At 39.0% G+C, this 27,752-nt stretch overlaps 1 protein-coding gene across 2 annotated transcripts in view; it reads left to right on the top strand.

Moving 5' to 3' along the window:
• FGD6 (FYVE, RhoGEF and PH domain containing 6) overlaps positions 1-27,752 on the top strand; it is a 73,495-nt gene that overhangs the window by 5,247 nt on the left and 40,496 nt on the right. For both annotated transcript variants that reach the window (XM_066319309.1, XM_066319308.1), the window contains exons 2-5: positions 4,239-6,639; positions 24,050-24,197; positions 26,925-26,992; positions 27,085-27,115. In XM_066319309.1, coding sequence (XP_066175406.1) covers positions 4,239-6,639; positions 24,050-24,197; positions 26,925-26,992; positions 27,085-27,115 — 2,648 coding nt within the window. The remainder of the gene's footprint in view (positions 1-4,238; positions 6,640-24,049; positions 24,198-26,924; positions 26,993-27,084; positions 27,116-27,752) is intronic.

Raw genomic sequence — 27,752 nt, 5'->3', positions numbered from 1 at the left:
TTTCTGTGCTGTGACCTGAAGTCAGACAAAGAGCATGTGCATTGATCTGCATAGGTGGTGCTAATGGCAGTTTATTTTAGCAACATAATGCCCTTGAAAGTCCACTTTTTCTGAGAGGGCTAGGTGTTGGTATTTTTAAGCACCTTTTTTTTCCTTCAGCACTGAGCATGGTGTTGGCTGTTCCTACGTGAGCAACAGATTTCCTGTTGGTGATGGCAGCATTGCTAGTCACTTTATTTATGGATTTCTTCTTTTGCATAGTCAAAGAGGTTGGAGGATGTCTCTGACAGTTTCTCTGGATCCTATACATTTAATCTGTTTATGTAAATAAAATTTTATATTTCTACTCTTAGATTTGCATTTATTACTGGAATGCCTGGATGCAGGGATTCTCTTTGAGAAATGGGTTTAGGTTGGAGGTGGGAGTGGGGAAAATCATAGTGATTCTCTAATTTCCTGAGTAAGACAGGCTAGAGAATCCAATGTCTAGTCCAAAGTTTCCTCTGAAAATTCTACATGTGTCAGAAACTGAGTTTAAGTTGCCTGTAAGGGCTTGTGGCTCCCCCACAGCACTAGGTGAGATGTTTCTGCAGTTAATTGTCCTTTAGGTTTCATAAGAATTTTACAGCTTTGTTTCTAGTTTGAACTTGTCAAACCTCAGTGGTCAGCTAAGGAATCTCATCAAGGGTTAGGTGGTTTTTTGGCTTTGGTTTTGGGGTGTTTTTTGTGAGTCGAGAACCACCTGTTATCACAAACCTTTTACATGTGCATAAGTATATATTCTATTACCAACTTAGTTTTTAAATTAACCAGGATGAGCTTCTTTGGGATTTGAAGCATAATTTTTAGACCTTGGATGATTCTGTAGTTATTTCTGAGATTGCCGGAAGGTGACATTCCTTGTCGCAGTCATGGCACAGCAGGTGCTATAAACAGAAATATTTTCAACTCCTTTCATCTTTTATACTTATCAGATTATTCACTGCTTAGCTTCAGACCTGCATGGAGCTCTCATAAAATAATTACGTGCAATGATTTCCAAATTCTCTTCAATTTTTATGCTCCTAAGCATAACCAACCATCTCTGTCCTTTGGTGAGTAGTTAGTGCCATATGGCACCAGGAAAAATCCCACTCTCCAAACAACTAACTACCCCATGCATTTGCTCTGTAACATTTCCTTGATTATGTTTATTGGTTTTCACCTTGCTTATGCTTGTCATTTAAAAAGTCATTCTCATATGACTTCCAGTCATTCCTTACACCTTTATATATAACAGTTGCCTCCTACTTAGTTTTCTTTTTATTTTGGATGGGAAATTGTCCCTTTTAGAGCACTGTTGAGTAGAACTGTGTTTTTCATCCAACAGTGAATTGAATTAGTTTATAAGCAACTGAACTTTTATTCTTGATTTCTAATGTAAATCTACCATACTTATCAGCTGCTGTAATATTTTTTCTTAGTTCATTGCTTGTATTCTTTAGGAACTTAAAGATATTTTGTTGAGGAAAACTACTGGTATGCATTCCCTTCTTGGAGTCTTTGCTCTCACATCACATTTATGTTTGAAAGGGCTCTTCATCACATTCCTTTCTGATGGAGGGTTGACTACAGATCTGTATTGATACCGAGACTATAATGTGCCTGTTAATACATTGACCCATATCTACTCTAGATGTAATGTGCAATCAGTTTAAAGCAGACAGTGGTGTCTTTATTATCCCACACAATTTGCTGGTCTCTTCTGTCTGTCTCAATGCTTTTTAACATTGAAGTAATTTGAAAAATTCTAGTAGGCTTCAGAAATCACATTGAATTGCACTTACTATCAGAAGTCATGTTTTCTCTGTTCATTATTCAGGTTTCCCTCACTGGCTTAAAAACAACTTATCTATTTGCTTTTCTTTTCTTTACATTTTTATGGTTTAGTTTTAATAAAACCATGGGGTGAGTTGATAGTTTATATTCAGGTAATGGTGTGATGTCATAACTTCTGAGTGTGCTCTCTAATAAATACTAGTTAAAAACCTTGGAGAGTAATCTAGTTTGGTGGTATCCAAAATATTAGACACTCTCACTGTAGTGAGACAAACTTCCAAGGTTTATGGACTTCAGTTTGTGCGTGGGAAAAATAATCCACAGGGTATTGCTTACCTAGACAGTGTTTAATCTCCTGTGTCTTTTTCAATCTGTTTCTCTCACCTGGGCATCAGGAAGGGTTCCAAAGCAGCCTGTCTCTCTCCTGTTTCCAGGGAACTTGAATAACTTAGTAAATATTACTGAACATGGCACAGGTCTATTACTGTGTTGTGCTCTGCGACAAATTGGGCATCCTTTCTTTGTTTTTTTACTGTGGAATACAAACTCCTTTATTGCCATCACTTCATATTCCAATTGAATAAATAGTTGACTTGTCTGAAAGTGAGTGAACAGCTCTCTTCTGCTGTTCTAGATCAGTAGTTATCCACCTAAAGAGGTTGGGTTTTTTTTTTTCCCTAGCAAATTGTTGATTCATCTCTGTGTGGGAAACCTGCCTTTAGATGGGATGCAGAAGGTGGGATAGCCTTGGCAGTAAGTTGGGCCACTATTTTCAGGGGCTATAAGGAGCTGCTGTACCTTTGGAAAGAAATTCTGGATTCCCTCTTGCAAAATTTCTTGAAAACGGTCTCTGCCATCAGAGACATCCGAGATTCTGCCATCAGAGTTTTCTCTCTTCACTAATATAATGGCAGCAAGGGCAACCATTCTGAGTGTAGGTAGAAACAGTCCGGGTATACCATTTAGTGATTTGTGTCCTAGAAAAACATGGCTTTACTGTTTCTGGCTCTCTGCTTAGAGCAGTGGCTTGCTGTTTAGGAAACAGTTGCAACTGAGGGCATCTGGCACTTTTTTTTTTTTTTTTTTTTAAACCCATCTAGATTTCCTTCAAACAAACAAATCCCCACAAAACAAGGTAAACTTTAAACAAAGAACTTCATTCTTGCATTTCTAGGCTAGAGATTAAGATAGTGTGCATATCTATAGTAATAATGGTGGTAAAACACAACCAAACACCAAACCCACATTTCAAAGGGAGTAATAAATCAATGGCCTACCCATCTATTTGCATGTGAAACATTAACTAATGTGTTTTCTTGAGGGTGTTACTTAACATGTATATGATTTACTGAAAGTATACCAAAATATTGATCAAAACAAAGGAGGTAAATACAGAGGTAATACATAAACAGTGAGAAACTTGTTTACTTTATAAATTTGCACATACCAAAAAACACTCAAAGCACTTAGAAATCTGAAAATATTCCAGCATATGGAAATGAATTGGTCATAAATAATCTCCTGACATATTCAGATGTTTCAGACATACTTTTAAAAAAAGCAACCACAAAACAAGCAAACAAAAAAACCCCAAAACCACTCAGACAACAGGATCAAAACTCCACAATCTCAAAGTTCCTCATGAGCTCCTTTTCCTGAGTGCTGTACACTCTCTCTGGGGTTTGTCGTCTTCTTGTGCCAAATGGGTCATAAATCATAATAGTGGTGACTGTTCCTAGGTCAGACATGTTGGGAAGAGTAGTTTTGTATGAGGCACAGAAATAGTGTTTTACAGTAGAAAGGTACTGCCTTGCTACAAGTTGCTGCATTAACTTCCTACCACAGCCTAACTGAACTGTTGGTAGTGACATGCCGGTTTTGCAACTGGTACAGTAATTCCTCTCAGTATTGTTTGGAGAGGAAGGGAATGAGGAATTTTAGGTTCCACATTTCTCAGGGTGGTAGAGGAAGGGGTTGAACTACCCTGGTCCCTATTGTGGCTGTCCTGTTGTCTTAGTGACTTATTATATGTGTGGCACTTAACATACTTGCAACATTTTAAAATGGTATTACATTTAAAACTGCAAAACCAGGCCAATCTGCTCTGCGTTTCTTGGCATCAGACTTTAGCATCTGAGGGAGTACATGTACTAATATTATGTTAAACTGTTTATGAAAAGACTTTGAAAACTTCCCTGCCACTTATGTGGCACAATGTGCTTATTAAAACAAAGGCAACTAGTAAAGAAGTGATGGTAGGGAAGGAAGGCATGCTTTTAGAAGAAAAATGTATCCATATGCGAATTGAGATCTTGTAGTTCACAAGTTTAATGTTACAAACCTTTTAATACTACTGCATTCTAGGTGAAGTTGTTCTGTGGGCAATGGTTACTAAAGTCTTTGTTCTCCATCCTTCCTAGAAATTAAGAAGCCACCAGTGGCCCCAAAACCAAAATTTGTCCTAGGACACAAGGCAGCGCCTCCACCTGTTGCACCGAAGCCTGATATTGTACTTTCTTCTGGGATACAAGCAGCAAAGAAAACCAAGCCAGCAATTGCACCAAAACCAAAGGTTCTCAAGAGCTCCTCCATCCCGGAAGTTAAACTTCCATCGTCTACACGAAAAAGCACAAAAAGCTTTGAGGAGCACAGGGAAAATTCTTCTCAGACTCTAGACCATTTGAACTATAAAAATGAAACCTCAGAAGGGAGTACCAGAAACACAGCATATATTCTACCTGTGTCACCTTGCAAATTTGAATGCCTTCATAAACTTGGAAATGGCGAGAACACCTGTAAAACTCAGATCATTCTTGAGCACTTTGACACCTTAGAGAGCATCAAGCTTGGTGAAGGAAATGCACTATCTCTGGGGGATAGTCACGATGAAAAATTGGGAAGTAGAAGTCAGGTGGTTTTGAAAGCCAGCATTTTGGAAGAGAAACTTAAGGATGTCCTAACTCATGGTGTATTTCCTAACAGCAGTCCTGTAAGGCACAGGTATGCAGACAAATTTGACAAAGGAGATGGCAGCGGTTCCAAGAATGACGTTAAAATAGAGTTTATGGAACTCGTACAATCTTCGTCATCTTCTGAGGTAGCTAAAGGGAAACAGCAAAATGCTGATGAGTTTCAGGTATCTGAAATTTGTCCTAGTTTGACTGAAAATAATCACAGTTGTTCTTCCCCATTGGACAAGGAAACTCGAGAGAATGAAGATTTAAGTAGCAATAGGATGTTTTCGGGTGAAGTAGGGATGAAAGCAGATGCCAATAAAACCTCCCCTGAAACATCTTCAGTCCTGAGCTCCAAAGTGCTTCCTGTCCCTAGGCCAAGAAAGCCACGTGCTGCATGTCTAGTCCGTCAGGATGGCATAGACAGCACAGGAGAAGGAACAAGGGAACCATCTATTTCTGAGAAAGATTCTTACGGTGTTGTGGACCAAAGCTTAAAAAAGCCAGCAAGAATTAATGTCCTTGGTCAAAGTGTTTGTTATAACAATAATGCAGAAGTGTTTCATCCTGAAAAATGTGAGGTAACTCAAAGCAATGCAGAAAAAATGCCTCAGGAAAAGGAGCCTGCTGTGAAAGACTCAGCTTCACAAAACCTTTTGCCTCAGTTTTCACACAGAAGTCCTGATTTGTTGAGACATGCTGAATCTTCTTTAAATGCAGACCATAATTCTATGGATGAGGTAACAGATGACACCGGTATGCCAGATGGCGTGGACAAAAGGACTGACTTTGTCAGGTGTGATACCCTGTCCATGAGTTTGCCAAAGCAGCTCAAATTGGCAAGCAGTCAGCACTCATCTGCTTCCAACAGCCTTCGTGTTTCCCCACAAAACTTGGAAAATAAGGAGGTTAAAACAAAGGCTGAGAGTTCCCCAAAAGTTATTCCTAAGAAACCACAGAGGCATGGCCTTCCAGCTGCTGGCCTGCTGAAAAAAGCTGCATCAGCAGAGCTTGTGGACAAAAGTTCTTACACTTCCAGTGAGGACAAATCAAACAGCCTTCTAGAAGGATCTCATTTCACACATCCACGAGCCAAGGAGCAGGATGCACTTTCATCCTGTGACATACCCAAACGTTCTTCTGAAAAACCCGTCTGGAAGTTACCTCATCCTATTCTTCCGTTTTCAGGAAATTCTGAATCATTAAAAACTGCTACCAGCTTCAGCCACTTGACTGTTGTGACGAAGCCTAGGGCCAAGTCTCTCTCTGCCGTGGACATGGACAGGACAGACAAGCCCTGCAAAGACCATCACAAGAAAAATAGCTTGAAAAAGCTTCTCAACATGAAACTGTCGGTTTGCTTAAAGAAAAGTGACTTCCAAAAATTTCTGTCTAAAGGCAGCCAGTCAGTGGAGAATGCTATTGCCAACCTTTCCAGTGGGGATGGGTATGGAAATAACAACAGGAATATAGGGTCTGTAGGCAGTGAAAGGAAAGCTAAATCTGCCAAGGTGCATTCCGTAGAAATAAATAGTCTGGCATTACAGAAGAAGAGGCAGAGAAACAGAAGTCAGCCTGAGATGCGAAATAACCAAAGGCTGGAGTCTTTAGAAAGACATGGATTTTGGGGAGAGAATTTGTCCCAAATACCTTTGAGTTCTGTAACCAGCATTTGTGATCCAGAGTACGAGAATGTGCGTCACTATGAGGAAATACCTGAGTATGAGAACTTGCCTTTTGCTATGGGTGCTAGGAGAAATCTCTGTTCTGAATGGCAGAACTCCAGCAGCATGGAAGACCAGAGCACTGACTTCTATGAAGTTGAGGAGCCTTGTGAAGCTACAAGTAGGCGTTGGAGACTTGACAGGTAAAACAAAAAGAAAGAGAAGTTAAAAAGCTGCATTTGTAACTCTGTTGGTTGTAAATATGCTTAAATGATAACTTGAGAGGCTGTACCTCTTTCGTTAAATGTCAGCAGGACAGTTGTTTCTGTATATCTTTCTGTAGGCTTTTGTTGTTTCGAAAACTGCTTGCACTTGGCAGTGAGTCAAGAGGAAAAGCAAGCTCATTATTCCTCATATATTCCTCAAAATTTGGGAACCTTTTCCAGGTTTAATTAAAGCAAAACAGATACAGTCATGTATTTGTAACCAAGAATACTTCATGGGGAGGAATGAACCTTACCAGTCTCACGATGAAGTGGAATAACTATCCAGAGTGCATAGCTGCTAGGTTTGTAGGGGGAATGAATATATTTTTAGATCAGTTGATAGAGCTGGGAAAAGCAGACAAGCTTTTGGTTATGCAAATTCTTCATCAGGTCTGGGAAGCTTTTTCGGGTATAACAAGCTACTGCCTTTCTCTAAATACAGTGAGTCTTCTGTATCTGCCCGTGCTCCCAGCCAAGATGGTAGTGGTGCACAATTTCTGTGTGACTCATAGAATATTAGTGTGATGGGGTTTGGTAACTCTGCAGGTTGCTGCTGTGTTTCTTTAGCTCAGGAGGTGGTACAGATAGATAATATCTATGAACCTGTCCAATCCCTTCTTGAATCTGCTGATATGTGGAAACAGCCTACATTTGCCCCAGGGAGGTTTAGATAGTTTTAGTGTTTTCTAGCCCCTAGAAAAAATTTATTCACTGAAAGGATTGGAAGTCAGGGATTGGAATAGGCTACTGAGGGAAGTGGTGAAATCACTATCCCTGGAATTGTTCAAGAAATGTCTGCCTGTGGCACCTGTGAACATGGTTTAGTGATGAACATGGCAGTGCTGGTTTAACAGTTGGACTGAATGATCTTTGAGGTATTTTCCAACCATAATTATTCTGTGATTCTATGTCCAAAATGGTTGCTAAATGGAATAGGCAGGAATAGATCTTTTAATATTTGTATTGCTGTGATGGATGCTGAGAAGAGAAATGGGCCACAGAGAGTGGCCAGACTCATGTGCTCTCCCTAAACAGCATCAGTGTGTCTGTCAGTGTGGTAACAGGTAAAGCTTTGCTTTGTCCCAGTATGATATAATGCAATTTCTTTACTTCAGCTGATCACTTTGTCTTACGGATAGATCCTAAAGATTTCTCAAACCAGCAATAAGGATTTGAATAAAATGTACAACCTGTATATTTCAAAGTCCCCAGCCAACTTCTTCACGCTATTGAGAACATATGCATAACAAGAATAAATTACTTAGCTTCTAGATAGTCACATTTAACTTCCTTTTTCACTGAGAGTTAAGCTTTGTTTCTTTTTTGTATGTGTGTATAGCAAACACATGCTCCAAAGAATCTGTGTTCTCTTACATAGGAAGAGACAAATATTTTAAGGGGCATCCTATGTTAATTGGTTTATAGCTAACATTATCAACATGGGTCTGTTGGTTGGAAAGCATGAAATCATCATGGAAAGTAGGATTTCTAGTTATGGGCTAGGTACTGGTACATTTATTCAAGTGGTTGTTGAGTATATTTATAGCTTACAGCAGTTTACATCAGGGTGTTTCTTAGTTTTGTCTTTGGTATACTTTAAGTTCCTGACAAAGTGCATGCTTTTTGCACAAGTCTAATCTTTGAGCATCTTTCGTGGATTTTGACCACGCTCTCTTGGTATTCCCTCAATTTGGTGTACCTAAGAAGGGTGAGACCAAACTTGAATAAGGATGCATCTCATGTATTTATATGACTCATTTTGGTTGGTGTTGTTTCGTTCTAAATACAGCTGAATATCTGTCTGCTTTAGGAAGAGGACAGTCTTGCTGTATGAAGCATGGTAGATGTGAGATTGCAGTTGCTCCTGAACTGAAATTCTCTAGTTTTATTATTTGGCTACATATGTGAGATTTATTGTTATTCCATCTCCACACAAATCTTCGCCAGTACTGATGGTGATATAAGGGTTTAAATGGTCTCTCTTGCACATCTGCACCTCAAGCTGCTCCCTAAGTTGGATGTCCTTGGCACAGCTGGATTTGTGTTGTTTTTCTTTAAAAAGCACACATAGAAAACCAGAACTAGAGCCATTTATGTGTTTATTTTAAATTGAATGAAATAGTTGGAAACTACCTTATGAAACAAGTAATGCATATCGTCACTTCAATAGACTTCAGAGAATAAAGAATTCCCTAGAAAAAAAAAGGGGGGGGGATGCAACAGTACAGTAGTCTCTTGACTTGGATCAGTGCTGCTGGGAGAGCAGGGATGAATATTCGTTTTGGCTCTGCTTGGGAGGTGTAAGGGTCCTCGCCCAGACAAGGCCAGGCAGGCAGCTTCTCCAGTTTTCCCATCCAGTATTATCTCAAATCCTTTGAAGCTTCCTTATCAATGTTGTCTTACCCTTTCTGCATAGTTCTGTAAGAGCTTTTTATCATTTCCTGGGCCAGGCTGTATTATAAAACCAGTTAGAGAAACAGTGCTGCTGTTGTTATTGAAATAATTGCCTCTTGCATTTTCTCCAGCCCGTCAGAACACGCACTCAGCTCTTTTTCATAGATTGTGGCACACAGACTCCTGTAATGCACTGCTAATGGGGATCTCAAAGCAAATCATATTATAGTTAAAGCTAATGTACAAATGAGATTGTTCTTCTGAGAAATTCAGACCAATTGCTGACACTTGTAGTCATAATAGCGCATTCAGTATATTAGGTCTGAATGCCAGTCTTGCCATTACCAGAAGAGTTCAATGGTGTCTTTACTCATGCTACATTTCTTTCCGGAGGAAGAAATAAAATTTTAATAATGTTTTGCTCAATGCTTTGGTGGTTACAGAGGAATTTCCTCACAATCCTATCTGGTGAAACCAGCATGCTTTAATGGAAAATGGTAATAGCTTTTGACACTTTTATCTGAACTTCGTATGTTGCATTTAATTCAGCTATGTTTTGTTTGCTTGAGCCTTCCCACAGGGAATTAAATACAAATGGCAGGCCTGGGTAATTGATAGTAGGTATCAGTTGTCAAGACTTCATTTCTGAGATATTTGATGTCAGCCTCCTTTCTACTGAAAAGAGAAGGCTTGGCTTTGAAAGGGAGAGAGTCAGGGTCCTGATCCAGTGTATGAACCACTGAGGTGGAACAGGTGCTGCAGATGGGAGTCAGAATGGGTTTGGGTTTTGTTAAGTAGTTCAGGGGAATATTCTCAATAAAGTAAGTAATGTCAATAGCTTGGGAGCAGAGAGAATAGTCTATGTTTTGTTTCCACTATACAAAAAAGAAGTCTTTCGAAATGATGTTTTAGGATTGTTTATTTTGGTCTAGCCTACCTGTTTGACTGCCAATTTAAAATGGCTAATTTAGATGAATGTGTTTTTATGAGGACTCTGTAAACAAAGTGAGTGAAGACTAGATGCTGTGAGATAGAAAATATGCTGTTAAGTGTAAAAGAAGTTGAAAATACAATTTTCCAGTCAGATAACAACAGGAAATGCAGCTCTCTGGGTTTTGTGGGGGGGTTATGTTTGGGGTTTTGGTTTGTTTATTTCTTTGTTTGTTTTTGTTTGGGGTTTTGTTTGTTGTTTCTTTTGGGGTTTGGGGGTTTTTTTGAGAAAATGATGGTTCAGGCCTGAAAAGTGAGATGAAAAGTCAGCCATGCTGGTACCACAATTCATTTAGTGTTGTCAGAAACCAGTAGTTGTAATGATTGTTTCAAAGTAACCATTCTTTTCAAAAGTCTAAATGAAAGAGAAATATTTATGCATTAATTATCCTATTTTTAGTGTCAAACCTTTATTCTGAGGAGGACAGCAAAATCTTCCTTAGATCTGAAAATAACATTGAGTGTACATTTGTCTAGTGAATGAAAGATGCAAAGGAGCAATGAATGTGCCTTGGAACATCTCATGCTGCAGAAAATAAAAAACTTTAACATTTTTGGATGGTTTTGCCATCCTTTTAGTATTACATTTTTGTAGGCAAGACAGTTGTGTGTTAGGTTGAGTGAGTGTACTCCTTCAGCCTTCTGGGAATAGCAGACTGTATTTACTGGCTACTTTTGACAGTGTTGCTTGAAGATGTTGCAAATGTTCATGACTACTAATTTATTTATGACTGTGTCATTGTGTTTCCAGCTAGGATTTTTCTTTGGAAAGGCCTGGGGAGGGGGGAATACCGTGTAACAACAGTCCTTTATGATTTCAGTGTTGGTTTAATCAAATATTGCTTGGTATTTTACCTCCACCTGCTGATTTAGAATAATCCATTGGTTTTCCAGAAATGAGCATATCAGTGCAACATACAAGTTTAGTTTTCTGTACTAAATTCTGCTCTGGAGACTGAGTCCCCAGGGGTCAATTAAGTGTCTATGAAAATCTTCGTGGAATATTGAGTTTCATATTGAAATCTGCCTGGTTAAGCACTTTGCTTTGATACATATTCCTCTTTGATGTTGTGGTAGGGGTTTTTTTGTGTGTTTTGTGGGGGTTTTTTGCATATTTTTTGGGTTTTCTTTTGCAATTGTGAAATTCCCATTCAGAAACACTAAATTAATAAAAACTGCAAGATCTAAATAGCTTTTGGAATACTGCAAGTTCAAACCCTTATGCTGAGATTTGGATGCACAAAATACATTTTAGGTATTGGACGTGTTATACCCATATCTTCTTTTTATTGATTTTTTTGGAAGAATACAACTTCCTGATAAGTAGAGGCCAAGTATGTAGGTGGGGTTTTTTTATTATTTCATCTGTTTCTCAAAGATTATTTTCTGATCTGAAGGTCACTTCCTCCTTCTGCATCAGCTTTGCAGTTTTGCCTTGTCTTCCAATCCCCCCCTCTCTGTCTAGCTGGCTTTTGCCACCCTTCGTTGTACATAAAATTCTTTCTCTGCAATTGTCCATCAGGTTTTAATGAAATAGCTTTGATAATAAGCTGTTTAGGTTTTCTATCAGGCTTTATTATCCTTGGTCATGTGTTATCATTGGCTTTCTTTTTGCATTGTGCTTCCTTGAGCCTGCCTTTCTTTTCCTTTCCCTCCTTTTCTCATTCTGGTGCAGCAGGGAGACCTCTGGCAGCTCTGAGCTCTTGTCAGTAGGGAATGAGTCAGAGGGCTCTGCTCCCAGTCCCCCGCAAGGCTGACTGCAGAGCCTCTCTGGCAGTCCCTGCCCAGAGCTGGGAATGGACAGGAATGGACAAAGCAATTCTTGCCTATCAGATATAAGGAATAAGCTGTTTTGCTGACTTGTCACTTTTGGCTCTTACAGATTATGAAGAAACAAATCCTGTGATTGCTAGGCGTGTCTAATCAGAGTCAAATCAGGGAGGCATGGAAATGTTGGTGAGAAGTGGTAGTAGTACAGCTATTTGGGAATACTGATGTTTGACATAAGGACTTCAAGGAGGGTGCAGGCACTGGGAACCTGGGATCTGGAATTCCTCTTTTTTGTAGTGTCAAGTTAATTATTTTGTACACTAGGGTATGGGAAACTAACATGGAAGACTTGCAGTTAATTTTTTTTACTCAGGAGAGCATATGGACTGTTTTGGGTTCTCTTTCTTTCCAAAAAACTTTATGTGAGTCAATGTCTTCATGGTCTGCTTTTCCAGTAAGAGAAGTTTTACTTAGCATTGGAGTGTCTTTCAGTTATACAGCTTTATAGTTTAGTCTATACAACCTGAAATAAAATGCTTATACTGTAAGAAGAAAATAGGCACTCTGGAAAAGTACTCAAATCTTCTAAAGCAAACTGGTGGAACTATACTGATATTCTCCCCTGATGCCTCTCCCTGTTTTTAAGATCTTTTAAAATCAGAATAAATAGGAACTTTCTTAGAATCTTGACACATTCTCATGCAAATATGTGTTGAGATGTACTGATTTAATCTGTTTTGACAGTGGGAGAAATTCTGAGGTCTGATTATCTCCATCTTGAGAGAAAGAAGTTGGAGAACTACATTTTTCCAATACTGTTATTCTGGTGTACAATCCAGTCATGAAAAGATTTAACATGTCTTATGACATGCAAATAATTTTGAAGATCCCCAGGATGGTTATGAAAAAGATTTTTTTTCTTTGCTATTTTTTGATCCCTCTTTTCAAGGGCTCCTTCTTGGTTTTAGTAAAAGAAGGAGGTGGGTGAAGAAGGCTGGCACAGCCAGGGAAACTTCTGGCAGAGTTGGAGGTGCGATAATGAAAGTCTTGAAAGTTATCAGGTGGTTTTACAAGTGCTACATGAAAACAGATGTGGTTTCAATTCTTGATGTTTTTTTATATAGTTAGGGCTGGGTGTGTTTATAAGTACAAGAGGCAGTAAGATGGTGGCAGTGGTGATGAGGCAGGTGCTGCTGTGAGCAGTGCTCAGCTGCGGGGTAAATCCTCATCTGGTCTCCAAAAGATTTGGTGGGTACTTTGGTAACAGTCTTGTGCAGTCTAGAAAATTACATGGTGTTAACCTTGATGCACATGCAATCCTTATGCATTAAAAGAGCCATTTTGAGGGTAAACTGTGCTATCCTTTGTTTCCCACTGAAGAAATGCTCACCACCGATATGAAGAATGTCCCAACTTGTGTTGCCGTTGCTGGCCCGGTACAATACGAGGATGTCCTTGTCCTTCCGGCGGCGCTGCCCTGAGCCCGGTGCGCTGGCTCCATGTGCCGTGGGGGAGCCCGAAGGAAGCAAAGCCGCGCATGGAGCTGCTGTGTCCCACAGGCTCCTTCCTCACCCCCGCTCGTGGGTGACAGGAACTCGAGTGTCGCGCACTTTCGTGAATTAATCTGCAGTGCTTTATCTTTTTATTTCCTCTTTTGTTCCACGGTTGTGTTTTTCCTGATTTGAGGATTCTTCATATGTATTTCCTTTTCTTAAAGGCGGAGGAAGCTAAGTTAACGCTGCATATTTGTCACCGATGTTGGCCTTTCTTCCCCGCCTCCAACGTGTGTGTGCTCTGTCTCCCTTTGCCAACCATGATATAAATTAGCAAAATGTAGCTCTAGAGAATACATCAGATGCAGAGTGGAGAGTCAAATGTGATATGAGAATTGATGAAAGACCCATTTATATGCTCAACAGCAGCTTTTTCCTGTGGGTTATTTTCAGCATCAGCTCAGGAAATGTGCTTGTGGAGCTCTGTGGCACAGTGATATTCCAACTGCATTCTAATGTAATAGTACGTGTAAAACAGTAACATTTTTGGGTTGCACAAAAAAAATGTGTAAAAAAAGTGATCAAAATTTAAACTTAGATTTTTATTTAAATGCCAGCAGGGATATTAATATGTCATGTTTGCCCAGCGTTACTATTTGACCTAGTTAAAGATGTTTTAATGACTAGATTTATGAAAATGTGCAGCTTCAGTGCACTAGCAAAATTTAGGTAAAGAAATGCTGGTTTTATTTTATGTGCTAGAATCCAATGAGTTTCATTTGGAAACATAAGATTTATACAAGATTTATTTTTTCTTTAAAATATCTTTGTGCTTATGGAAAACTCTTCTATTCAAGCAGAAGATTAAAGAAATCTTTAAGGTGCATATAAATGGTAAAAAAAGGTAGTTTTGACCAAACCTACCATTTTGAAAGCTACAACCTGAGCCTTGTGGCTCAGTGATTTCAACTGCTCTGAGTTCACTTGGTTTTCTTGTTGCTTTTTTCCCAGTGGTGTTTGTGGAGGTGGGCAGATTTTTAGATGAGCTGAAAAGTTTATAAAGAGTGTCCGAATCCCATTCTTCTTCTAATTTGTGCAAAAGATTAGAGGAAGAGATAGCACAAGTCTTATCTTGCGAGCAGCTCAGTTATTCTTTACTCTTAGTCTGTTGCTCTTGACCAAACTATTTCATCCTCTCTTTTCTGACATACTGCCCAGGAAGCTGCATCAGCTCTCATGCATGAAGAGAGTTGTGTGTTTAGGAACTAAGCCACTCCATTTTTATTTCAGATCTAGGTCACTACCTTTTGAGTAATCTGTTACTCAACTTTCTTTTGTCATCTACTCAGTATCTGGTATGTAAAAAACCCCTGAGTGCAAAAGGATATGTGTTATTTTTAAAGTGAATGAGCAACTGTTTGAAGAGAGATATTGGAGTCCTGATTCAGGAATAGTCATGCAAAAATCATAAAACTAATGCTGAGTCAATACAGAAGACACTGGGTAGGGCCTTGCATTGACTCTGATTATAGTGAGCAGTAGCTATGCATTGAAATGTCATGGTAGCTCTGGCAGGTTACAGTCAATTTTATTTGAGATGAGTATTAATAGTTTGTTCTCACTTGGTCTGAGCTATCTCTTTCCTATTTGATATATGTGTTTTGACGTTTTTTGTCACAATTATATTATAGTTTTCCAGAAGTCTATTTAGTGTGTGCTCAAGTTCTGTTGTGGTTTCTCGTTTTTTTGTGTGACTGGAAAACAGTGTTGTTTTTCTTCTGATCCTGCTGTCCTTTCTCAATCTACTTCATCCCACTAGGGTCTGTTTTGTGAATTGAGAGAATTTAGAATAAGAGGTCCTGATTGTGAAGGGGTGCCGTATTTTTCTGGTCCTTTTTTCTATTGTTTTTGCCAGGAGCCTCTCCCAAAGGTCGTGCCCATGAGTACTGCAGCTCTCTCTGTGAAATAAGAATTAATGATAGGGGAAGGCAAAAAGCTCTAAATTCTGCTGTAAATCTCTGTAAGGAGATAATTTGAGACCTGTTCACACGTTTTTTAAACTGTGTGTTCTAAAGTCATGCTGCAAAGCATGCTCATGACTGTAAATTCTCTTTACCTACCCAGGGAGACAGGTAATCACTCACAACTTTCGGTGGTGACAGAAAGCACCAATGCAGGAACCTCTTTCCCTTTACAGGCTTCCAGCCAAGGGTTTAAATCCCTAGGTTGTGCCACAGTATTTCACTTTCCAGTACCAGTACTCGAGACTGTCCCGCTGTACCCTCCTGGATCATATTCTACTACATTGGCATCATCTTATTTTGGCACCTTTGCTGAGTTGGGTAAGATAAGTAAGACTCTCCTGGCCTAGACTGCATTTCACTCTCATTTTTTGCTTCATGGTCCAATATGCCCAACGGATAATGGAAAAAGCAAGGGGACATGGAGAGGACGTTGAGGGAGGGGATTTTTTAGCTCTAATGGTAGACAGTCACTGTTGTTCAGAGAATCTGAAGTTCAGGCGACAGTCCTGGATTTAGGATGGGTTAGGCTCCAGGTGTATCTAGAGTCATATGGAATTCATCTTTATCCTTTCTAGACTGGCTTGTAAACAGACATGCTGGTGATGACTTCTTTAGGCTGGTTGTGAAGAGAAGGCATTGCAGCAAAATATAACTCATCCAAAAAGTGCAGTAATTGATGCCTTTACTAATCTTGCTGACCACGAATCTTGTTATATATTTTCTTGAACATTCCGTAGAAACCCAGTTGTGATCTTGGTTAGTATTCATGATTATTTGTCAATCTGAGTGTCTGTCCTGCTTGTCACGATGTCAGCTGTGCCATGGTGTTCAGGAGCTGAGCTGTCCCACTGTGGGCACCAGTTTTCTTGCAGACTTTTGAACTGAGACCTCTCTCTTTCTTATCCTTTTCTTTTTTAATGTGGCTTTGCTGTGGTGAGTGTAGAAACATCTGAAGCATGCATGTGTGTTTATGTTGAACTTTCCAAGGAAATGAAGAATTGTCAACAAACGGTCTCACTGAAGATGACTTCGGTGAGCAAGAGAGGCTGCCTGTGGTGAGCCATCCTTGGGTGCCTGTGGCCTCAGGAGCTCATGTTTGCAAATCACAGCTAAATAAGGAGATAATTTGAGATCTGTTTGCATTTTTTTTTAAACTGTGCTTTTTAAGATTGTGCCATGGAAATATGGTAATGACTGTATTGATCATTGTGTGCCTGAAGTAGGGTGACTGAGAGAAAAGATTGCTTCATAAATTTTGTAACTTTTTTTTAATGTGAAGCACATATAACAAATGTGCCTTTTTTTTTTTTTTTTTTTTTTTTTTTAACTTAGGATGTGAGTCAGCTGTGTTTTTCTTGCATCTCCTTGAGGAAAGTAGTATGTGTTGTCTTCACCTGAGGATAACAAATACTGAAACTGAATGCTGCTGGCTGCAAATGCTGGGATAACTTGGTTCAAGCAAGTCAGGTGCAGAAGTTTGCAACATGTTCAGCCAGGTATAGAAGGAGCTGCCACTGGCATGATCTAACAGACTAAATGTGGTGGCAGCTCTCACAGTGTTTGTGATATCCTCCTTGCCCAAAAGTACCAGGTGTAACCAGTGAGTGCCAGAGGTAAGGACTGCAACAAAGAGGGTAGTTCTTGGTGTTTCTCCTGGCAAGAGCAAACTCCTGGCATTCCCAGATGGCTTCTCTCAGCAGCCAACTCATTGCCCAGGAGGCAGCTGACAGCTTTCAAAGTGCAAGTGGCTCTGAATGAAAATCCATTTCAATGGATTGTATTGAGATTTTCTTTTGATAGTGTATTTCTGTCACCAAGGGTCCTGGCTTTTGATTAAAAAGTGGACACTAATGAGTGCATGCTGTACATATGATATTATTTAAAATAATTCTGTTTCAATTCTTGAAGTCTTAAAATTGAAATTTGATAAAAGGAACCTGGAGTGCACAAAATATTTTCAGTTGTAGTTGCTCAGTTGGATGCAAGCAATTTCTGTTCTCTAGCTGTGATTCTTGAGGAGTGTTTATATTTGTAATTGAATCCTTAAAATTCCCTAACCAGCCTGGAGAGAATATAGCACAACAGTTCTAAACTGTTCTAAATCCAGATAGTCATGGATTCGTTGGCTTAGTTTGTTTGCCCCTTGTTTTGTGGTGCTTTTTATTTCAAAGACCATTGTAGAGATCTGTTTTATTCCTCGCCACGCCACCTGTGGAAGGATCGCTTGCAGAAGGAACTAATGAATCTCACAGGCATGATCTGTTTTAGGTAGTGTTAAAAGATATAAAGAAAAAGAAAATCAAAATCAATTCTCATGTTCCTTGGGATCACACCAATAAAAATTCATATCTGGTTGCTTTTTTTCTTGTTATTAGTCGTAATAATATTAAGAATGTATTAATATCATTGACTTCTAACTGCAGAAGAACAAATGGCATAATGTTAGTGCTATTGTGTAAAATCATATTTGAGAGGGCACCTTGCTATCTTGCTCTCTTGCTGTGAAAAGGCACCATTTTTGGCAGAGAAGTTGAAGCCCAAGCATCTTGGCTGCAATAAGGCAACCAGTCTCCAGTGCTGGCAGCCACATCAGCACTGCGAGAGACACAGCAGCATCACCAGCCTTTCTCACACTGTCCACTACACCTAGAGAAGAGAGATGGGATCTCAGCTTCAGCTTTTGTCATCTGTGAGTCTGTCATTAAACCAGAGAGGTGACTGATGCTGTAGAAGTAATTCAGGGAAGTAATCCCCCTGGCCTGGGTTGAATTTCATCTTCATTTGCTGCTGCTTCATGGTCCAGTATGCCTAAAGGAGAAATGAAAAGCAGGGGAAACATGAAGACAACAGCAAGGGATGGGATATTTTTAGCTCTAATGGTAAACAGCCACTGTTGTTCAGACAATCTCAAGTTCAAAAGAGGGGTGAATATTAAGCTCCAGTTAAGCTCCAGGTGCATCTAGAGTGATAGGAAGTTCATCTTTATGCTTTCTAGACTGGTTTGTGACAGGAAATGTGCTGGTGTTGATTTCTTCAGGTTGGTTGTGGAGGGAAGGTATTGCAGAAAAATGTAACTCAACCAAAAGTGCAGTAATTGATGCCTTTACTAATCTTGCTGATCACTATTCTCTATGTACTTCCTTAAACCTTCCAGAGGAGCTTACTCGTGATCTTGGTTGGCATCCTTTATTATCTTAGTGCTTTGCCAAGTATGCTTGCTTTCTAAAACGGTTTTTTGTTTGTTTTTTTGTTTTTTCAAAAACCTGCAGTAATTAAATAATAAAGACACTGTGCTGTCTTTAAAAAGAAGCATTAAATAAAACCAGAAGAAATTCACTAAACAAAACAAAAGGTTATTAACCAAGCATTCATTTCACTTTTGCTTTGACCTCCCAGGAGCATCTTCTGTTGTTTGAGCACCAAAATCAAGGAATTACTTCCTAAATTGTTTTGTGATATTAATTGGAGTTCTGTTTTTACAGTCCTTCCTTGAAAATATTCTGAATTTAGATAGGACCAAACAGAAAAGATTTCATAGAACATTTTGTTTCTTTTACCATTACATTTTCCCAGAAGTGTACAACTAGGGTTCATGGAGGGAATCAGTTAGTGAGGTATGCGTACAGCTATTGGGAGTATGAGGGGCTATGAAAAAAATAACAATGTTATCAGCCACTGCCTTCACAAAAAACCAGTGTGCTTTTAGGTCTTTAAAAACCAGCAGCTGAATATGCCTTAATTACTAAAATTGATTGCAGGGAATGGTGATGTTAAAAACTGAAAATGGATAAGCACTAATAATAGTTGCTTGCTCATTGGGGAAATGAGGTTCAAGCAGCTGTGAAAAGAGTGTGAAATGCTGTAATGATATGAAAAGGATCTGAGATGAAATATTAGGGCGTGTTTTGTTGCTCTCTAAAGTTCTTGTGTGTATTTTTTTAGTTGAGCAGGAACTTCAGTTTGTGTAATTTTGCTTGCATGTTGAAAGCTTGCTTTAAAAATAAACAAACATAAACACCCACAAAAAAACACGCAATAAAACACTGGAGGAAGAGACAGAAGGATAAAGCAGAGTATACCAGAGATTCCTTTTAAAACAACAAAAGGATGAGAAATGAAGAGTTTGGCAGAGTGTTGTGTGCAAGGCTCTGTTCATTCAGCATTCCTACATATTTTTATTACTTGCTGAAAGTAGGAAAAAGATCTAAAAATAATGAAGATCACAAGGAAATGTGTGTAAAGCAGTAGCGTGGATGAATCTATTTTAGCAAATACTTTAGAGCTGTGGAAACTTGGTTTTTAGTAGTTATGGTGATGCTAACACTTGAAGTCATTCCAATATACTGTAAAGTGCTTAATGTTGGAGCATTCCATGGCAGAGAATCTCTCTGAATGATTTCAGTCAACCTTAAAATACTATTTGCCTTCTACAGGAGTTGGAAACTAAAATGTTAATTGTGACTTCAGGCTATAGTGCCCTATGCAGAGTCCAAATCAACAGTGTCTGAAAGTGAAGCCACAGGTGTATTTGAAACTTCTGTAATAAGACAGTTTCAAGTCTGAACTAGTCTTGGTCATCTCTTGAAGACAATAGGTGGTTTTTATGCTGATTTCCAGTGGTAATAGTCTGATGGCAATTTTTAAGTATTGACAGTTTGTCTTGCTAGAACAAGCATGTTTTATTTCATTAGTATTTTACTATTGCAATAGGAAAATACAGCACAACATATCATCCCATAAGCTGCTCATTCCAAGGCAAACTAATGATTCCTTCATTTTGTGTCAAATAAAAAAGTCCCACATCTATATTTAGATAACTTGCTCACGAGATATGGCAAGATGTTCTTACTCAGTGCACAGCACAGTGAGTTGGCAGGGCTGGTGTTTCACATGACTGATAACGCAGAAGTTTCTGTTGGTAGGACAAAGAATCGTGATGAGGAGGGAACAAGATAGAGACAGTTCACAGTATCCCCAAAATACCTATCAGAAGAGCCACTTAAAATAAGCCTTAGTGCATGCTTGTGGTATTTTGGAAAAGGGGGATTCATATGTGTTAGAAACTACTCTGTTTATTTAAAGCTTTACTACTGTTTCCAAAGACAGTTAAAGTGCAAGGAATTTCACTTTATCCAGAGATAACTTTAGGAGAGCCATACATACGCTTATGTTATAGATGACTTCAGAGGTAAAAGTACAGAAGAGAGTAATCAGTGAATACAAATCTGCTTTCTGTTTCACCAGAAAAGGCGTAGCATTTATCTTGTAAGGTTAAGTTGTAATGTGTGAGCAGAATTGCGTGTTCTTCAGCAAGTGCTTGATAAACACAAACAAACTCTGTCCTCATTTTCTATGAAGAAGAGGACACAACTGCAGATGCTGCCAGGAAGGCATGTACCCCGGCTCCAGTATTGCATCCTACCCCTGAACTGATGGCTTCTTTGATTCTGGAAAATGGCTGAGTGTGAACTGACTCTTAGTTGTTAATCACATAATCATGCAATGTGTTTTTTCTTTAAAAAGCAAAGAAAAGAAGGGGGGACATATTAAAAATACCACTAAAAATCCCTCAACAAGGTGTATCATGTGGAAGAACTGGAGAGCTGTGAACTGAGCAAATACAGGATAAAAGTGGAGTAGATACTCTATGTGGGATTTTATACATGGGTTTCTCAGCTGTCATAGCTTCCTTTACGGGAATAGTAGGTGCATAAACACCACAAAGGCCAGGAAAGGAGCTTATTGCTTAAACATTGTGATTTATGGGAAGAAGAAACCCTTATACAGTAGACAACTTACTATACATCCTAAATTATTACAAGTTAATTATTAAAATTTTAAAGTATTTGAGGTTTTTTGGTGTTGTGGTTTGTTTGGTTGGTTTTTTTGGTTTTTTGTTTGTTTGTTTTTGGTTTTGTTTTGTTAAACTGAAACTTTCTATTAGATAAGCTGATTAATCTTACACTTAGAAAATGATCCACACAACACCAGCCAGCTAGTTTATTCTTCATCCTTCAGTGGTGAGGGGATTGTGTTTGTGCAAGTAAAATACAGCTTCACCTGGAAGTATTCCTGTTTTTCACTTCCAAAAGGGTGGATTTTCTAAACTTTCTAAGTTTTGGCACAGCTGCCCTGAAAAGTTTAAATGGAAAATGACAGCAAAGCCTCGAGTGGGCATCCAGTAGAATATGCTGAGGCAAAAGAACAGTGATGTCACAGATGTGAAAACAATGTTTTCTTCATGAGAAGGAATCTCAGTTAAAGGAAATTAAAACAGCAATTAAAACAAATATTAAGGCTAGGAAAAAGGGCAATAAAATGTCTAGTAAAAAAAATGGACATTAATGAATAATGGACTAAAAAGCGTATTCCAGTGCAGTCAGAGATAAAGCACTTAATATATTTTGCAGTGGGGGAAAAAATACCCTTGATCAGAGATAGATTCAGTGACAGATGTAGTAAAGCTGAGTAATTTAGTAAAGGAAGGAGCAGCAGTAATTCCTATTGCAGGTTTTGACTAAAGCTGGGGCATATATCTACCTCATGTTACTGATGTAGTAAAGATGTTTGTCATTATAAAAGAGTATGAGGTGGCGTCTACTCAAATAAATATTCTCAGCTGACTGTGACTTATATGAACTAGACAAGGAGTTTTCTGAATTGCTGAAGTTAATGAATAACTGTAGAAATCTAAGTTTCCTGCTAGCACGACTTCACAGAAAGCTCCAGTAAAAAGCTGCTTTTTTGCCGTCCTGAAACTCCTGGGGACTGTATGGGAACTGTCCCTGGCATACACCATATGCTGTTGTCAGCACCACTCATCTCTCTGGTGGCTGCTGTCTTCCTGCATGAAGCTGATAATTTCCAAGCCCAAATAAAGGGGTGTCTCCCTGCGCCCTGGGTGCTGCAGTCTTGGCTCAGGACCTTGTTGAACTTGGTGATGACCTTACAGTCGCCTTCCTTCCACCTCCACCCCCCCAGTTTGGTTCTGGGAGACAGTAACTGCTTGGGAGTTTCCCAAGTCCTTCCTGTGTTGTCAGAATAGAACCAAGTTATTTTAATCTTCTATGTGTCTTCATGGTTGATGAAGATCTGTCCAAAGGCCAGCTAAGCGTTACCTCCAAATATATTTCTGTTTGTGATCAGCATTCTTGTATTGGTTTGTTTGTTTTTAACTCTATCTTGAGCACTGAGTAATAAACACTTCTGTTTATTGCTGTAGCAGAATCCTCTTCCTTGACCTGCTGAGCACTCTTGCTTGAGGGTGCCCTCAGTCCCACTGTCCATGTCACTGACAAACCTGTTTAACAGCACCAGTCCCAATACTGAACCCAAGCCCTGAGGAATACTTCTGCTTTCAGATTGCTGGCAGACACCTTCCATGGGAGCCATGATGACAAGTTTTCTTTCTGGTAGCTATCACAGATAGAGATGGCAAGTCTGAATAGTTGCCCTCAATCCCTGCTTTTCTCTGATTCAAAGCAAGGAGAAAAACCAGTTGTAACTATTCTTTGCCTTGGGAGGCAGAGGGACCAGTATATGGAGAAGTGTGTAGCCCTGGTAGTTGTTGCAAAATTAGGTGTTGGTAAGCCCAGTGAGATCTCTGCTGGCTGGAGCAGCTGGTGGACAAGGGTTCCTGGATTTGCTTTTTTGTTTTGCAGGATAGGTAATCAGTTTTGGCTCATGTCAAAATAAATCTGTGGCATCCCAGCATCTTTTTGCAGACCTTGAACACAGATTATGTAATTTTTAGATAGCTTTAATGTAGTTGAAAAGTATTAGATATTTTTAAGGATTAAAAGTAGGAGCCCAGGAATTTGCTGTGTTTCCATGTAACCTTTCAAATACTTAAGGCTATTTTCTCTAATCAGTTTTCCTATCTATCTTTCTCTACCACCTTTGTTATTTTCTTCTAGAATTGCGTTTCTTAAATCTCGTCTGAAGTTGTCAAGGCTAGTTAGAGGAAGGAGATTGTGTGCCTGTCTCATGCAATTCCTGTATTGCAAATACAGCTGAAGTTAATAAAAAGAGACCTCTATAATGATTGTATAGCAGCAGAACAAGGTTATGTTTTATAGCTTTGACAGCTATCCAAAAGGTGTTTGTTTCTGGGGGATGGGTCTTCTTACTTGCAAAAGATTCTGCTTTCCTGCTTTTAAGAATGGTTGGACAGAATGGTTGTGATATTGCCGTCACTGATGCAGTTGTTTAGCATATGCATTGAGAAACAGGCCTTTATGTAGACATGCATCTAGAATTTCACACAGAAAGCTCTGGTGTGAGTACTCTGGAACAAGATCTGCTGCTGTGAGATAGAGGATAGCAAAATGGCTATGATCTTTCTCTCCTGGTACACAATACAAATGTTGCTCTATACATGTGCATAGCAGTAAGGGTTTGTCAGACACTGTTAGGCAAACTCTGATGGACATGAATAGTATAAGTACTCCAAAAGTACTGTGGCTTTTCCTTGCTGTCAGTGAGCATTGTATCAATACTAGCATAAATAAAATGTTGCAGAGTTGAGTCCACTGTGGAAAAGCCTCCAACTGTTGTAATCTTCAGACTACCCACTACTGTTTTCGGCATCTCTGATACCAAGTAGATAATTTACTGTGGGGTGAAACAGAAAGCTCTTTACATAAATGAAGTATGATGTATATATTTTAATATTAGGTCCTTAGAAGAACACCATGATCATCCCAACGTGGTAATGGGAGATCTTCAGTCAGATGAAGAAGATATCATGAACAGTTCTGATGAAGATGATGACACAAATTCTGATTCCAGCAAAGGGGAGACTGATCCTCAAGAAGATAAACAGGTATCTTTTTATCTTCTGAAACTATTCCTCACTGTTGCAGTATTTTGTAAGTTGTAATCTGTTGGGATGTTTTCAAATGTAAACCACTTGTCACCTGTTGAGGTTAAGGTCTGACCTTCTGTTACCTTCTGTGAGTGCCAGCTTGGAGTGATTTTCCTTATTTTAATCTTATTTCTTTTTCAAATGAAGAGCAGGAGGACAGTGTTAACTACTCTGAATGAAATGAAGTTATGAGGGTCCTGCCCCTCCCTTTGGGGGTACCCATGTTCTTACTTCTCAGTCCTGGACACCCTAAAACCAGCCTGCCTGTAGACCAGTGCCTCTCCTCAGCACCAGTCCCGGCAGCTGTTTCCTTTGATAGTAGTTATATCTGCTTCCTTTCTTTAAAAATAATTAATAGCCAAAACAAAACAAAAACAAAGCCCCAACAAGATAAGCAGAAAAACTCAATGAAACTTTTTAGTGCTGGAAGAGAAGACTTGGCATGTCGGGTCTGAATGTTCTTAAACCAAATGCGAGGACTAAATTGAGAAGGGAAAAGAGTCAAGGGAGAAGCTTGTTCCTGTGAAACTAAACAAGACTTTACCTGCTCAGAAGCTAACTTACTTTGTGTGCCTCTAGAAACGCCCTCAACCTTTCACAACAGAGTTTTACAGGGAAGTGTCCCCATTAGGAGGGTTCTCAGGCAGGTTTTATGGAGTAATTCAGCTCTTGCTGTGAAGCATCTGCTGTCGCTGGCTTCAGCTGCCTGTGGCACGTGCAGCCAGCAGCTGGGAATTAACAACCAACTTCCTCACAGCGAGAGCAGCTGCAGAGGAGAATGAAGCGGTCTCTGCATCGGTCATCAGCTGGGCTTGTTTTATTTTTCCTTACCACAAGCATCTGGCTGTTTTGATGCTTTATATCTGTTAGGGGACTTACAGGGCTTCTTTGCAGTGTTGTGCCGGAGAGCCTTCTTATATCCCTTTGGTTCTAGCATTAGAGACTCTCAGAGCCAGAGTATCTTTATCTGAGCAAATGCGAAGTGGCCCTTTCAGCGCCAGCTGGTATGTGAAAAGTCTTTCAAATGGGGTTGAAAACAGGCTGTGATATTTCATTTTGTAATTGTTTAGCAGTAGCATCTTGTTCTCAAAATACTAATTTTCATCTCATTTGCAAGTGACACAACTGCCATCTACAGTGATGGCAGATACCTTCCTTTACATAATTGACTTACTTGTAAATTCAGTCTTGCAGGGAGGGTGTCAGCTGTGCTTTCTAAATAGCCACAGAGGCCTGAGAATAGGTGTTAGAATCTCGCCTTAAAGCAACTGACCCACACTGGATAAATCTCAGTGTTCTTTGGAAATAAGTTTAATTTTATAAGTAAAATCCCAGATGTGTGTGCAGATGTCTATCTAGACAGTATATAAAATAAATAATGTATTTTGCACGTCTGTGGTGCTACATAAAATTATTTAATTTAGAAATTAATTTTAATTCAGTAAATTAGGCGCAGTGTCATTTAAATCCCAATAAAAAGATTTAATTTAGACTTCCTTTATTTTGAATGCAACAATAGCATTAAAACCAACCTATGAGTACTATCTGTTCCATGGTTTATTTTCCAGCACTTGAGACTAATTTATAGGTTTCGAGAAGAACTAAATCTTCAGAGAAATCCTGCAGCATTACTGCATAGGAACCAAAATTTTGTGGGTAAAATGCCACTGATACCTGATTTTCTAGATAAACTGTTCAGTGCCGATATTGTACTACCATACTCAATACAGCCATCCCAAGACTTCCACCTCACTTGAGCTGTATATCCTGTGATGTTTTAGGGCTCCTCATTCTCTGTTTCTTTGCAGCCCATCAGAATGAAAGCCTGAATGTGCAATAGATGTGGTGACAGCTGGCAGCACAGAAACATATGGCAAACCATGAGAGCTGTTTTTGAGAAAGGTGTTCCATCTGAGGGAAACTATACATGGAAGTTAACACTGTACACAGTGCAAACATTTTTGCTCCCGATGCCTGCCCTGTTTGCTTTGTTATACCTATTCCCTCTGTCTGATGTTGGACAGTGCCATTGGTTTTTTGGAAGCCAAATGGGCATGTGAGACCCAAAATCATCTCCACAGGGTTTCAGTAGGATGACAAGGCTCACATATCTGCATCTTTGGAGTACAGTTGCTATGTATTCCAGCAGCAGCTTCGTTAGAACGTCAGAAACTGGCTTTTCTCTTCAGTGTGATTTTTTCTTTATTTTTTTCTCTCCTGTTGTCTTATTTTTCAATAAGAAAATGCATATTTCTTTTAAGAGGTTCCTAAAACACATTTGAGTTCGCTGCAAATATTGCTGTTGCTGTATTAATCAGAAAAAAGGAACCAAGATAGAAATACTTGTTGTACTTGAGTACTTATGCTGAAACAGTGACTGTTGTTTGCTAGGACTTCATTCATTATGGGCTTCAGTGCTTCCTGTAAAAATTAAAAGAAAAGGCTAGCAATGTTGTAAAAACTCCTTCTACTTAATATTGTTTCCAGATACAAGCTAAATTGATTTTCTCACGGATCCTGAAGAACCAGAAGGTGTCAAAGCCAAGAGATTTCAAAGCAGTATGAAGTGTGTTTCTTAGAAGTAACTATTAAACAATTACATTGAATTTAAGGAACTAATAGCTGGAAATTATCTTTATGACAGTTTTAGTAGGTGCATAGCATAACATGTAATTTTATTTGCAGAGTAAGGCAGCTGGAAAGAAAACAAAGGTATACCATATTGCCAAGGAGATCATGAGCTCAGAGAAAGTGTAAGTGTCAATGCTGTACTTAATAACTACTCAGTTTATTTTAATTGGGCAATTAAAATGTAACTATTTGCTTTTTCTTGCTTTTCTGATAGGTTTGTGGATGTGCTAAAGCTCTTACACATTGTAAGTACTAAAAAAAAAACAAGCAGTTTCCTCTTCTATTTGTTTAATCTATTAAAGTTTTATGTTAGGCTTTATGGTAGTGACTGTGCTGTTTTTCTACTGCATATACATATTCAAAATATAAAAATCAACCTAATTAAGCTGAACTTTACAGTTTCACATTTTACATAATGGATGAATATTATAGTGGTTCCTTCTGGATCTGCTTAATAATTTATGCACTTTCCAGTTCTGTGTGGGTATTGAATACTGAAAATTGAATATATATCAATTTATGTTAATCAGAATCATATTTATAAGCCAGCTTGTACTGGCTCATAAATATGTACATAGCAACAAAAAGGTTTTGGTGAGAATAACTGCTTAAATGGTGGGGGGAGGCAGGAACAATTTATTTTAGAAATGGTACATTAAAATGCACATTCTTGAAGTAATCCAGTTAATAGCTAATAGCTGTAATGGTGCACCCATCACCATGGCAGTGTATTTTTTGGAGGCTGCAGTTCCTCGACAGATGTTTGCTTTCTGAAAATAGCTGTTATTGTAGTACCTGCAATGTGTTGTACACAGCAAGGGTTAAGTATTTCATCTGTATTTGTGCAGATCAGTCATCTGTAAAACATGCTCTGTTGAAGGT

Source organism: Sylvia atricapilla, chromosome 5 (assembly GCF_009819655.1).
Source record: "Sylvia atricapilla isolate bSylAtr1 chromosome 5, bSylAtr1.pri, whole genome shotgun sequence".
Taxonomy (NCBI): Eukaryota; Metazoa; Chordata; class Aves; order Passeriformes; family Sylviidae; genus Sylvia; species Sylvia atricapilla.
This window is presented reverse-complemented; position numbering and strand designations above follow the sequence as displayed.